This window comes from Siniperca chuatsi, linkage group LG10, assembly GCF_020085105.1.
Source record: "Siniperca chuatsi isolate FFG_IHB_CAS linkage group LG10, ASM2008510v1, whole genome shotgun sequence".
In the NCBI taxonomy this organism is placed as follows: domain Eukaryota; kingdom Metazoa; phylum Chordata; class Actinopteri; order Centrarchiformes; family Sinipercidae; genus Siniperca; species Siniperca chuatsi.
The window spans coordinates 28127832-28141813 of record NC_058051.1 but is presented as its reverse complement, the minus strand read 5'-3'; the positions used below and the strand labels follow the sequence as shown (position 1 = coordinate 28141813).

Sequence of the window (13982 nt, the reverse complement as noted above, 5' to 3'; positions counted from 1 at the left end):
AGGCCACAGTTTTCCTGTGTGTGTGTGTGTGTGTGTGTGTGTGTGTGTGTGTGTGTGTGTGTGTGTGTGTGTGTGTTTGAGACTCACAGTCCTATCAGTCACATCCAGTTTGCAGAATTCTGTTCTGTTCTGCTGATAAAGAGAAGTTCCACTTCTTCTGCGCTAAGACTCGCATCATTATCAAAACATTATAGTAAATTCAGCTGAACAAGCATGTCGTTCTCCAAAGACGCCCTGCTTCATATTCATACAGTGTGTTTACATACACTCTGATAATTCCATTATAACCAGATTTATTTAATCTGGTCTGTCATATAAACTCCTTTTAGCCAAGTGATTGAAGTCATTTTAGGATTAGAATCGGAGTGAGAACAACCACGTTAGCAGAGCTGGATTATACATATTAATCTATCAAAGATACTCTCGGCACGTACACAGCTTAGTTTGGTGTCTGTCAGTAACATGCAGGTCAAAGAGTAAAGATACAGCAGTATGTTTGACAGTGGAGTCGGGTAGCTTTTTTAGCAATTTTGATTATTGTGTTCATCAATTAAGTAATTTATGTATCAAAAATGCCAAACATTCTGTGTCCAGCTTCTAAAATGTGAGAATGTTTATTATCATTGTAAACTGAATAGCTGTGGTTTTTGGACTTCTCTGATCACGTGGAAATCTGATGTTCTTACATCACAGAAGATGAATAAAGGCATTAAAACGTGAGTCTTACAGGTAAAACATGAGATTCATGTAGGCTGAGATAGGAGTTTAGTGTGGGGCTGCTGCTCTGCAGGTGTGCTGAACTGACACTAACTGGGCAGGGGAGTGGATAATATATTTCTCATACTTGTAGGTAGGGCTGCACAATTAATCGAAATATTATCACAATATGGCCAAGTGCAATATGCAAATAGCAGAAGTTGTCATTTTTTGATAAATGTCAAATGTGTGACAAAACAGCATTATAATGAAGTACCGTAGTGCCGCAGAGACGCCCCGGCCTACACATCTTGTTCTGCAATATGATTTTCTTTTTTACCATATCGTGCAGCCATATTTGTATGTAAGTTGTATGGAAAAAAACATCAGTTTAAATGTTGTGTGTTTATGGGAAAAAACAAAAAATATTTTTAAAAAGAAGCATGAAACATAAGCACAAGACAAATTAATATATCAAAGATGACTTGTATGACTTGGGTCGGTTCGTGTTCACCATGGCTGTGTGAAAGCACCCTGAAACATCAACAGTAAATGTTTAGTTTCGTGTTTTCAAGAACAAAGAAATGTGAAGAAGAGGACAGGGAGAAAAGGAAGGATCAGAAATGAAGGATGCATTTTTAGAAGCAGGAGGAGTCAGTTAATCTGGTGACGTAAGACACACAACTGTGCGTGTGTGTGTGGCTCCGTCAGAAGTCCATGTAGTGTAATCTGTGGAACGTCCAGCATCCATCAGTCAGAGGTGTGGACAGGCTGTTCTTACACACTGCTCCCTGGTGTGTGTGATATGGAAAACGTATTGCTATCTGCCCTGTCTCAAGGTCTGATTCACAAAAGATATTGCGCTAATGACATTGCAGCTCAAACACGCCCATAAAGTTTTGCAGCTGAGTGCAATTTGCCATTGTTTTGCATCTGTTAAATGTTCATCTGCAATTTTCTGTAGTGGCCCCAGTAATATTTGTTCTTAAGGTGTACTGAAGTAGCAGATCACATGGCATGGTTAAGCTACGTTTGAGTCAAAACAATTTATAAATACAAGAACAATACTTTCCACTAGTATCTTAAAATGTTTAAAAATATTCTAATTATCTATTAACTCCCCCTGCCCTTTTAATTCGTTTCTATCTGCGGGATGTCTCTTGTTTCCCTATGACTCACTCTGTATGGAGTGTTTCCTCAGAGGGATTGTTATTCGGGGTGTTTTAACTGGCTTCTCCCTCATGCCTCTGGGCGCACGGAGAGTGGTTTCCTCTCCTACTATGCTCTATGCTGGACTGTTACAGTGCGTAACCACCGTCTCCCTTTCTCACAGCAGTAGGTTTTATGTTTTACAGTTTCATTCCCTCATGGTGAATATCAGGCAGCCTGTTGTACTGTCTGCCATGTGTGCGCATATGATGTACTGTGATGCGCTATTGCTTCGCCTGGCTACGATCACTGCTGCCATGATCGCTGGAAAGTCTGGGCGTGATAAATGCACTTCAGTTACCACCAGCTCTCTGAAGACACATGTGCATGTGGCTATTAGTGCTGGTGTCTGTGAATTGGACTTGTTTTTGCGATGAGGCTGATTTCCATAGAAAGGGGCATTTTGCACCAATTGTATGCAAATTACCAAATTTAAATAGGCCTACATGCAAATAGCACCGGCGCACAGAAGCGCTATTTGCTTGGCAGTGCAATTAGGGGTGCATTTCACCCCTCGCGGGTGCTTTGAGAATTACATGGTTTCTTTTTGTCTTATTTGTGCAGGTTTAGCGGCCCGCAAAAGCTGCGCAATCCTTTTGCGAATTCGCCCCTCAGTTCTGTGGTGTATGAACACAGACCGAAATGTCAAACCAACATGGTGGACGACCTTAAGAATCAATATTGATTCCTGTCCCTACAGAGTAAGAGATCTGCAGAGACAGATTAAGCCTGTGTGTGTTGATATAAGCCACGTGTGCGCGCGCGTGCGCAGACTCTATTCTGAGCTAAACCACTCTGCCTCTGATCGGTGGAAGCTGTATGTAAAGAGGAAGCAGCTGTCAGCTCGTCCATCAAGTACAAGAGCAGATATCATTGATCCTCGAGGGTGAATCAGGACACAGCAGGACAGAGACAGCAGTAATGTATTCAGTACACTGCGCACCACCCTGCGGTCCGTGTGTGGAGATCACCACAGTCAGTCAGATAGGAATTTGCCTTATTTGCATGTTGGATTTTAAAGTTTTTCCTGGCTCAGAAAAAGATTTTGTCACTTGGGGCTATAGGATCAGTTATTGTACAGGTCATCATTCAGTTTCACCGCAAGTAAAGGGATACAATCTGATTTTGTCAGCAAATAATTTCAGTTTCATCTCATCATTAAAAAGTGTAGAAGAAATATGAGGGTAGCTGTTTAAAAAATGGGATGCCCATCATAAACTGTTATAATTTTGGAAAAAAAGGAGATATTATGGAGCGATAAAGGGAGGGAGAGATGACACAAGGAATAAGATACTAGTGAAGAGTTAAAAGTAGAACTGGTGTAGATGAGAAAATTATAGCCGTTTTTCAGACTTCCTGCATAATCTGACATTTTCTTTGTGGTGTTGTGACAGACTGTTCAGTGGTTCGATCTGGCAACAGCTCACAGCACAGAGAGAGAGATGAATGTAGAAAAATAATAGACTTGTATTCACATTATGCATTAACTTGGAGTTTTAGTCAATTTATTTACTTCATTTGTCCAGGTGATAAAGATGCAATTTAAATTTAAAGGGAACCAAATTACAAAATTAAAATAGTAAAAGAGATTTGTGGTATTCTTTGTTAGGAGGGGAAATGAAATCTATATCCATACAGGAAAGAAGCCCAAAACACAAGGGAGAATGGGCAGAAGTCGAATAGAGTAGCATGTTTGGAACAATGAGGAGAAAGCACAAAATAGAGAATTCTGGAAAATTGAGACTCATAGTTAGCACAAAATATTGGATGTAGGGTCTCCCACCTGTCTGACTGATATGTGTCAGATATGCAGTTATGCTGTGGTAACAGATGTGAAGGCAGGTAGAGAGAACAAGAGACACATCTCCAGTACATCTCCATCCACCTGCTTTGTTTAATGCACATTTTACATATTCAAAATAGAAAAACCTGAAATGGAAGCAGCTAAAAACTGCTAAATATCTTGGGTGAGCTAGAAATGAATTGACAAAGAGACACTTTGAAGGGGCTTTACAATCTGTACAGCATACGACACCCTCTGTTCTTAGACCCTTGATTCGGATGAGGAAAAACTCCCCCAAAAGCGGAAAAAAGAGCAGCAGAGGAGGGATCCCTCTCTCAGGACGGACAGACATCAAAACATCATTATGTATACAAAACAGACCAACATAATAAATTTTACAGTATGGACACTCAGTATGACAAAGTTATGAATAAATTGTTGAGTCTCTCTCAACCCAACACGGCAGCGACGGATAGCCACCCACCATTGAGTCTGGTTCTGCCTGAGGTTTCTGCCTCCTAAAGGAAGTTTTTCCTTGCCACTGTCGCCAAGTACTTGCTCATGGAGGGAGTTGTTCGGTCTCTGTAAATAATATTATAAAGAGTCTAGACCTGCTCTAAAGGAAAAGTGCAATGAGATAATGTCTGTTATGAATTGGCGCTATATACTGTAAATAAAATTGAATTGAGTCAAACAGACCTGAGTCACATGAACTCCTCTCCACCATGGAACCTGGAAGAGGACAGACAAACACACAACAGGCAAACTCAAGCACACCATTCACACAGATAGGAGAAAGGAACAGACACACACAGAGGGAGAGACTGAAGAGGAGAGGCTGAATCTCCTGGAGGACAGTTTGTCTCTTCTGTCACCTTTATCTGTGCAAATAAACAACAGAATTAGAGTAGAGACAGATGGACTAGAAGAGAGAGGGAGAAAATATGATTTATGTGAAGGAAAAGACAGAAAATGCAGCAAGTGAATAGAGGAAAAAAGGAACAGGAAGTTTAAAAAAAAGAGAGACAGACGAATGAAAGCTGACATCAGGCCAAAAACGTACAGAATAAAAACATCCAACAAACGTTGTTTTATACTATTTTAAGGACTGTGTTCTGACATGAGTTTGCACTGATTTTATTTTAAGCTAAAACGACACCAGCTATTATTAGTGTGTCTCTGGTGTTGTTCATGACTCAAACTGCATAAAATGACTCTGCTTCCCAGACAAATCCATCACTATAGTCCCTAAAAACAGGCCTGCAGCTGCTTCTGGGCCCTGACCTGCAGAGTCACTGTTTCCTGTGTGACTTAATGGAGCTGTGGTGTTTGAAGGTCATTTCAGTTGGAATTTTTACATCATACTGCAATTCTGAAACATACTGTAGGTGCTCTTTAATATATAAATGAAGCCCTATTAATCCAAGGCCTACTCACTCATGGGGCTGCCCCGTAAATACTGATGATTCATATCATCAGCTGAGGAGTCCCTGGTTCGAAGCCCACATTGCCAGTTAAATCATCTGCCTTTTTTGCTGCATCATTGAACACCAACACAAGCAAACAGCATGGCAGGCTTAAAAGTTTTTTACAAACATAGCCTTGTCTTGACCTAAATGAAAAACTAATGGAAATAGAGAAGGGTGATTTAAGCAGAGGGAATTAGCAGCCTTATGTCCGCATTGTTTCTTCTCCCTCATTTCTGCTCACATCTCTGATACTTTCAGCTCTACTTAAAATGTTGGCTGTTGTAGTTAAAAGACAGTGAAATGAAAAATACATTTTCAAAGTTCTAATCCTGTGTCCCTGTGTCCCTAAATATGTCAAAAAACATATTTTGATGACTCATCCTGACTCTCAAATTCATCCAATCAAATGTGATTTGGGGTAACTAGCTAACTCCACCCATCATATAAAACCACACTTGACCATAAGCTAGTGGGTAGCTAGGTTGAGCTAGTTCTAAGCTGCTTAGATCACACATACAAATATAAATGTTTAAAGTTTTGTCAATATGGACATTCTACACATCATTAAATCGGTTAGATTCTCCACAATTCAATCATTCAGTTAATTTTACGGAAACCATGAGCACCAAAGTATCATTCATTGGGATCTACCGGCATGGTAAACAAGAGGGACGTGGTGACTCCCTACCTTTTGAAGCGGTCATACAGTCCGAATATGTGTCCATTCCACTATTATTTACCGTTTTTCCCATCTTTGCTGAGCAAGACTTTCGTGCAAAAAGAATTAAAGGCCTGTCCCATATAGACGCCTGTTCCAGATATAGGCAGATTGAGTTCAGTGATTAAAGCAAATAAAAGCCCTGGCTATTAATTGAAGTTTACGATATCTAACAAAATGATTTGTACAGATAACAAAAGCCACCCAACTAAATAAAATAAAGATGCTCTTTCATGTCCAGTGGCGCAGCATTCGTGACATAATCCTCTCAATTATTTTATGACAAAAAATGAAGAGGTATTCAGTTTGAAAATGTTTTTTGTATATTTGACTGACACGATTAATCGATTTTGTTGTTAGTAATTTGTGCTGATCAGCTAATGATAAACTACATAATCACTAGATTAATCCACCAAATACAAAGTTTCAACAGTATTTGTTTCCTGACACATGGGAATTTCAGATACAGTATCAAAATCTGGACACTATCACAAAAACATTTAAAGGTGTAAAATCATCATTAATTGTCTTTATCTCTTTACCACAGTCAGAATGTTTAGTGATGTTACACTATAAAATGAACATTGTTAACTTGGGGAAGAAACATGGCTGCTTAATGTTTTGTGTGGACAGTGAAGGTAAAAGGTTCAGTGTTGGTAGGGAGAGTCCTATAACAAAGAGGTCACATAATCAGTCACCACAAACCCTTCAGCAGGGCACTAAAGCCCTTCCTGCTCACTCTCACTGCGAAAGTCAAGTCAAGAAAACCTGCTGTTTTCTTTCTTTCATTCATTCATTCATTCTTTCGTTTGTTGTTACATAGCAATATAAATATTATCTGCTCAAACATTGTAAGTTTCTGTGGCTGGTTGGCCTTTAGAGATAAAAATGTTTACAGAATAATGTCACATTCAGAAAATCTTAAGTCTAAAAGTAGATTATCTGTACACATCTGAGTTTGTTTTTGGTTAAACATTCTTTTTCAAAATGTTACCTAGAAAATAATCTTTTTGAAAAATAGGAGAGGAATGATAGACAGGCTTATACTGTAAAGGTTACTGGTTCAATCTCCAAAGTGTCTCATCGCAATGTGACAGTAAAGTTCATGCAGCTCGCCCAAACCCTCAGGATATTAGTGAACATTATGTCTTTTATTAAACACAGATTATCATCATAATCGTCGTCCTCAGCAGCGAGGGAAACAGCAAACTGGATTTTTCCATTCCCACAGAACGGAAACTTTCCAAAACATCCCAGAGAGATGTAACAGGCTGGTTCTCATGGAAATGGGCCACTGGTCAGAGTGTTGTGAAAATGAGTCTGCAGATCCACAGCCCAGATACTGGGACAGATTTAGAAAGACTGGGAGCACTGGCTTCAGCTATTGCATTGCATTGCCCAGGTATTGTTGATGTTTATGGCTACAGCGTTTTCCTCACACACGCCTCCAAGCTGAGAAAATTAAATAATTTAAAGGTAACTAACAGGGATGTTTATTGTGACAGTGTAGCATTTTCTATAAGAAACCTATCCTGTTAAATGTCATTCACACTCCTGCTGAAGAACTTTATGATCATAATTGTGTGTGGTTTATTTGTGGTCCACCCAAACCTCTTAAGCCATAATTGTTATTGAAAAAGTAAAGTACCTAACGTCGTCACTGAATGTCTTGTTAGATTTGTACTGTTGTTTAATTATTTATCAGATAGTTCCTGATTTAAATCTTAATTTTGCTAATGTGAGGCTATTTTATTTTGGGGAAAAAAGTCTCGTATGGCTGCTTGTGTTTAGACAACATTCAGCATGAGCGAAGGTTGACTTCTTTTGCTAAATGAAAACAGAGGTTTGTAGAGAAACATGTTCATATTTCTCAAAGCAAGGTTTCAAAAAAGTATCCTTTTGCCATCAGTACTGAAACTTAGGTACTGTATTGGAAACAGTATCGAAACATTTCAAACGACGCCCAGCCCTACTTGTGAGATAATGTAAGCATCGTTACACGAACGGAGAACAAACTCATTAGGAATGTGTAGCCCAAAGTGGTTGATTAGACAAATAATGATACTGAAATTGAAGCGAAAGACCTCACGAAGAAGCAAATGACGACAGAGTCCTCGAGTCTGCTCATTTAACACATCAATGAACAAGACAGTATTTGTATGAGAATGTGTATGTGGGCTGGTTTCACTGGACAAAATTAAGTCCTTAGACAGAGTTAGATTTTTCCTCGTGTTGATATGTGTTCGAAATATGAACTGTAAATTGGATTTTGTTTTCATCCGAGAAACACGCTATGCATGTCACATAGAGGGTCAGGGTGCAGCAGTGTCCTGCTCAAAGACACTTCAGCCGAGACCAGTGTGTGGGCTGTATTAAGGATCAAACATCTGATCCTAAACGTGTCACTGTGTCGACCCAAACGTGGCCATATTTGTCTCTGTCTTAAACACCAGCCACTATCATCATCATCAGGGTGATCATCATCGCCATCCTTAAGGAGTCTTGGCCAATGGGCTCTTTCCATTCCCACACAATGGAAACATTCCACAACATTCCGGAAGCTGCGGAATGACGGTTCCCGTGGAAATAGAACGCTGAGAAGATTCCATCATATGACCGTGGTTACAGTAGATACCAAAGATAGAATCATTAGAGATAGACTCTAGGGTTTAATAATACTGGAGAAGTGACAGCCGAGGCCGTTGTGGTCTGGACATTCTTACTTTTAATCTTTATTTTTATTCAGAGGAGGCTGACTGATCAACATTACTGGAACAGATGAAAATCTACATGTCAGTACTGTGACACTGATGACATCATCTTTGTGGTGTTTGTGGTGTTCAGTGTGTTTCCGGATCTGAAGGATGTAGTGTTTAAATTCGTGCTGTGCTCAGTTTCCATCAGCACATTAACCTCTAATTCATTCTTACTTATTTCCCAGAATGCTGACAATGACCCACAGGGAATCAAGATTGTTATTGCTGTGCGTGTTTAGTAAGCAAGAGCATGATGGTTTGCTGAGTTTCTTTTCTGTTGATTGATTTAAAAGAACAAAGCAATGTCAACTTGCCACGTTGTTCACACGATAGCATAGACAGATCTCTCTGATTGTTGATGGCGGCTCTAGAAAGAAGCCGTCACTCTCTGATTCAGAGGGACCAAAATCAGATGTTTACACGATGATGTTTCAGACTGCTGATTGCCAGTTGATGAGGGTGGGGGTAAATAAGACTCTGTTCTATACTGGCCTAGTAAAGAGGCACCACCTAACAGAATATGGAGTTCACCACCAAGGCCTTGGTCAGCTTTTGGTGCAAAACACAACTCAGATTCATGTGTTCACTAGATATTCTGTGCTCACAGCTGCTCTCTGGCCATTCTGCTTCAGAAGCTCTTTCTCCCTGTCATGCTGGTATTAACACACTGCGCAACACAAGTTTGTCACCGTGACAGTACCACTGGTGGCATAGATTGCATGAACCTAAAGTGCACTATCATCACTGCCAATAAGATGGCATCTGATGCGGTCTTTAAAAAAACATAGTCTATACACTTGACCATTCATGTTGTGCTTCTAGTAAAAACCTGTTTTCAGAAAGGACTAACCTCAACACTTACCATCATGTCCATATGTCCAAGCAGATGCCTCTTCCCGCAACTGACTGGGTTTTAGGGCTGTGAATTTAGTGAATTGTTACACCAATTCAAACAACTAAATGACTACATTCAAAGTATACCATGCATAGCTGGTTTAAAGAGATAAATACATTTAGGGTGGAATTTCCTCTATAAATACTTGTCTTACTCAGTAGACTCAGTGAGAAATGTGTGAATTGTGTATTTGGGTGGAATTTTAAAGGACCAGCAGAGGGCAGAACATCCTGTTGAAGGTCCAGTGTGTAACATTTAGGAGGAGCTACTGTTTCTCAAAAAAAAAAAAAAAAAAAAACATAATTTATAAAATAAAACGAAATGCATCCATAAAATTAGATATGAATATAACCGTATAAATAAACCATTAGGATTTAGGCTGTTTTTTGTTTATTCTTGTGCAGTGTAGAGTTATACAAATAAAAATAAAAACATAAATCAGTCAGTAACTAACAACAGCATGAGCACTTTACTGTATATCTTTTGCGTTTCTCTAAGAAATGTGAAATATCCTGTTTTGAGTCAGTTTATTCAAAGAAAATGTGGCTAAATGCGATGCTTGTACTGGCTTTGTGTAAAACATTGTGTGACTTGGTACGGATACGAATGTCTGTCTGTAGCACTGCATGCTTCTGCTGTAGGAGGATAGGGGGCGCGGAGCTTCCTGCATGGTGGTGACAAAATGACAAATATGAAAAAGGAAATGTTTTTGATAAGGGGCAGATCTATTTGGGGGGGGTCACAGAAATGGTTTCTTGTATACGCTTACAGAAATGTCGGTTTGTGTGTGTTGTTAATATATGTTTGCCTATTGTATATGTGCTGAAGGGCTGTGTAGAATGTGCTCTTTGTGTTTATGTGCCATGAGATTATGCATGTGCCCTATATATAAATGTGAGTGTCGACTTATAAATGCACACTGTGCATAACATAACTGTGTGTGTGTGTGTGTGTGTGTGTGTGTGTGTGTGTGAGAGAGAGAGATTCTATACTGATGTAAGTAATGTTATGTAACTGCTGTGATGTCAGTGAGCTGAGCTCCTTGGCCCGCTTTCATGTCGAGGTCTGTTGTTTTATTCCACAAGGTCGAAACTGTGACACAACCTGGCTCATAACCTTCAGGAGACAGCCACAGGGGAACACACACACACACACACACACACACACACACACACACACAGCCTCTGTGTCACAAATCAGCAGGGTTTAGTATAGCTTGGAAATAAAGAAAACCCTAAAGTAACCCCTTATTTTGGATAGTCTGCCTACAGATAGTTTATAAAGTATTTGTAACATTTCAAATACTGTGTGTGTGTGTGTTACTCAAATTCTGAATGTGTCCTCTGGCATCCTTATTCATGATTTCCTGAAATGAGAGCAATACCCTTCATTAATCTCTGTCTGTCTCTCTCTCTGTAGGACTCGTAACCTCTCTGGTGGATCCCCCAGACCTCGACACACCAAGAAGATCCACTTCATCAAAAACATGAAACAGTACGACACAAGAGGCAGCAGGTGGGACACACACACACATTATTCTGTAGTTGCCGGTGTCTGTAACATCGCAGGTTTACAAACAAGACATGTCAGTTTAATATTAAAGGGTGAAACCAGCAATATAAACTCTATCCAAACGTTTTTAAAGTCCTATCCTGTGACCTGTCCAGTAAGGTAGTGGTGGGGTTTATCACTACATATTTTTAGATACATTATGTTTTATGTATCTCGTGCTCAAGTGTGTTCTGTTTCACCTGTCTGCAAGGCAAATTTCCCCTCAGGGACAATGAAGTTAAAGGTAAAAGTTGAAAGTAGCACACATCACATCGACTCACTGCTTCAGCCAAATCTTTGTCCAGGTGTAGTGCAGCATGTTGATCCCTGCTGTTCGCAGCGTGTACAGTTACAGAACAGCATGTAAGTACAGCAAGGTCAGGGCAGTGCTTTTTTAAACTGTCTATGAAGTTTAAAAGACATAGCTACTGTTTTTGCAGCTCAGTGTGTTAAATTTAGCTCAGATTTGTTTTGTTTTTTGGCTGAGAGACCTGTGTTGTCCGGGGCAATAGCTCCTGCTTGGGTCTCCCAAGGAAAATTAACCAAACTGAGAGCTACATTCTCTGCAATAAGTCAATCCACCATTGTCCAACTATAGTGGACTGACCCTAACCCTCTCTGCGGAGTTATGCTGAACACATCCATCTGAATAAATACCCTTAAATTTGTAAAATAAGACCACAAACTGGATTTCCTAGCCTAAATATTATATCTTATACTTCATTTAAATTAATACTTGTTTGTAGGATTGTGTTAAAGGTCCTAGAGGTCATAACTCAGATTTTTCCATTATGGCTCAGTCTCTTTTAACAAACTGAGCTGACATGCAGACGTTTGCAGCCTTTACTCTACAGCAGGAGGGGAACTCAGCTGTTGGTGCGTCTTGTGGAGTCTGGACTGTGTTATTCTGTTCAATTCTTCCTCTATTGTGGTCTATTCTTGTCCTTCCTTGCAGGGTGTTTGAATCAGACCTCCGGTTCAAAAGAACACAGGACAACTTGTCAGATAATAATAGACTGGGGGCTGATTGTTTTAGAATAGGTCCAGCTAAGAGGAGCAGAGCTGTTGTTTGTAGTTCAGCCAACTCACCATGTCCTCACGGAGAAGAGACCGCAGCTTGAAAAGTGAATGTTAGATCTCTCCTGCCTCAGAACTGCTGCTGTTGAGCCCCTGGGTTGTAACTTAACCTTTGGGTCATGGGAGATTTTACAGCAAGCCCCTGCTTCCAGCAGTTCAGTAGGAAAATCATTGAAATTCATCGTAAAATTAGATGATTGTTGTCTGTACATGGTAAATGGACTGTACTTGTATAGCGCCTTTCTAGTCTTTCAGACTACTCGAAGCGCTTCACACTACATATCACAGTCACCCCATTCACTCACTGATGGCAGGTGCCAACTGCTCATCAGTACAAAGAAACTAACTGATCAAGGACACTTCGACATGTGGGCTGGGGGAAGCGACGACCCGCTCTACCACCAAGCCACAGCCGCCCATAACATGCTGCAGATTCACCTAAATGTAAATAACTTGGTGAATTTTAAATAGAAATAACAATAAAGTAAAACAGAAAACTAGCTTACAAGATGAATATATGTTTTGACAGAACTTCCACCGCCGGAGCTGATCGCGGCCATTCTAGACTTGTGCTTGTGATCCACCGGATGCACCGCAGCGCGTTTCAGAAGCGCCCCAGAAGTGGCTCTTCGCTCTGCTCCGCGGAGAATACACGGCTGGTCTATTTTTGACCGAAGCCGCATCAAGCTACACAGAACAGATCGAACTGGGAAGGAAGTCGGACACAGATATGGCATAGAGAATCCGGTCAATTTTCAAAATAAAACACTCTGTTTTAATTGTGTTTATTGTAAGATCTGGAGTCCGCACAGACAAAAAAAAGAAACACTTTAACCACATAGCCTACTTACCCATGGTAGAAGCACAAACATCAAGGAAAAATGACCAAATCAACAAAATCTAAACAAGTCAACAAAATTGGGCAGGCAAAACACTCCACTTCTGAAAAGCTCCCGGTGGTTTATGAAGCCGTGCAGAGGATAGAACAAAACCTTGTTGATAAGATAGAGCCGTGGACGCAAGGCGTAAAGCTCAGCTTGTCAACCATCAGCATGGTTCTTGACACTCTCCTCTATCCATTCAAATGCAGATATTTGTCGTGTATTGAAAAACTGTGGATATGCAGGCAAAAAACTATTTTCAAAATCCAAATTGGGTACAACTTCATCCATTTAAAAACTGTCCTAAAACATATAACGTACCACCTGTGTGCCAGTTGGTGGTATTTCTGAGTAGGCTAACTTAAAAAAAGAATTCCAAATATAGACATGTTGTGATTATGCTATAACCCTGTAAATACAGGGAGTGAGAACTGAACAAAAACAGCCTACAGTTAAAAAACACACTGTGTGATCCTGAACTTTCCCCAGATAAATAAGTTATTAACATAAAGTCACTGATCAGTTACTCTAGTGGGCATGGCTGAATTTAGTCACCCTTTAGTGTTTTCTGCATGGATGAAGAGTTAATTTAAAAAAAGGATGGGGGGGGACGACATTGACTTATTTCCCTTGGTTTTTGGGGGCAATTATTTGTGTAGCTCAGTAGTTACAACCCTCCAGTTCCCACTGGTATTACTCTGGTGTTTTTCTTTTAAGGTGATCATGGAATAATGTGTCCCCAGTGTTATGAAATGTGGGGTAATAAATGGATGTTTGGAGGGGACAGCGTCCCCAGCAGTCACGTTTCCAGCAGGCCTGTTGTGATGCTTTGGCTGTTTCCACTGAACTCCCTGGTGACTTCCTGCTCTTCACTTTCCCATGCATCATAGGGAACAAGGAGTGTGTGTGTTTGTTTGTGTGTGTGTGTGTGTGTGTGTGTGTGTGTG

At 40.2% G+C, this 13982-nt stretch overlaps 1 protein-coding gene across 1 annotated transcript in view; it reads left to right on the top strand.

Annotated features, from left to right (window-relative positions):
* The window catches only part of cables2b (Cdk5 and Abl enzyme substrate 2b), a 40659-nt gene that overhangs the window by 9942 nt on the left and 16735 nt on the right, over nt 1–13982 (top strand). Inside the window, exon 2 of the mRNA XM_044210090.1 lies at nt 10946–11041. Within this exon, the coding sequence (XP_044066025.1) occupies nt 10946–11041 (96 nt within the window). The remainder of the gene's footprint in view (nt 1–10945; nt 11042–13982) is intronic.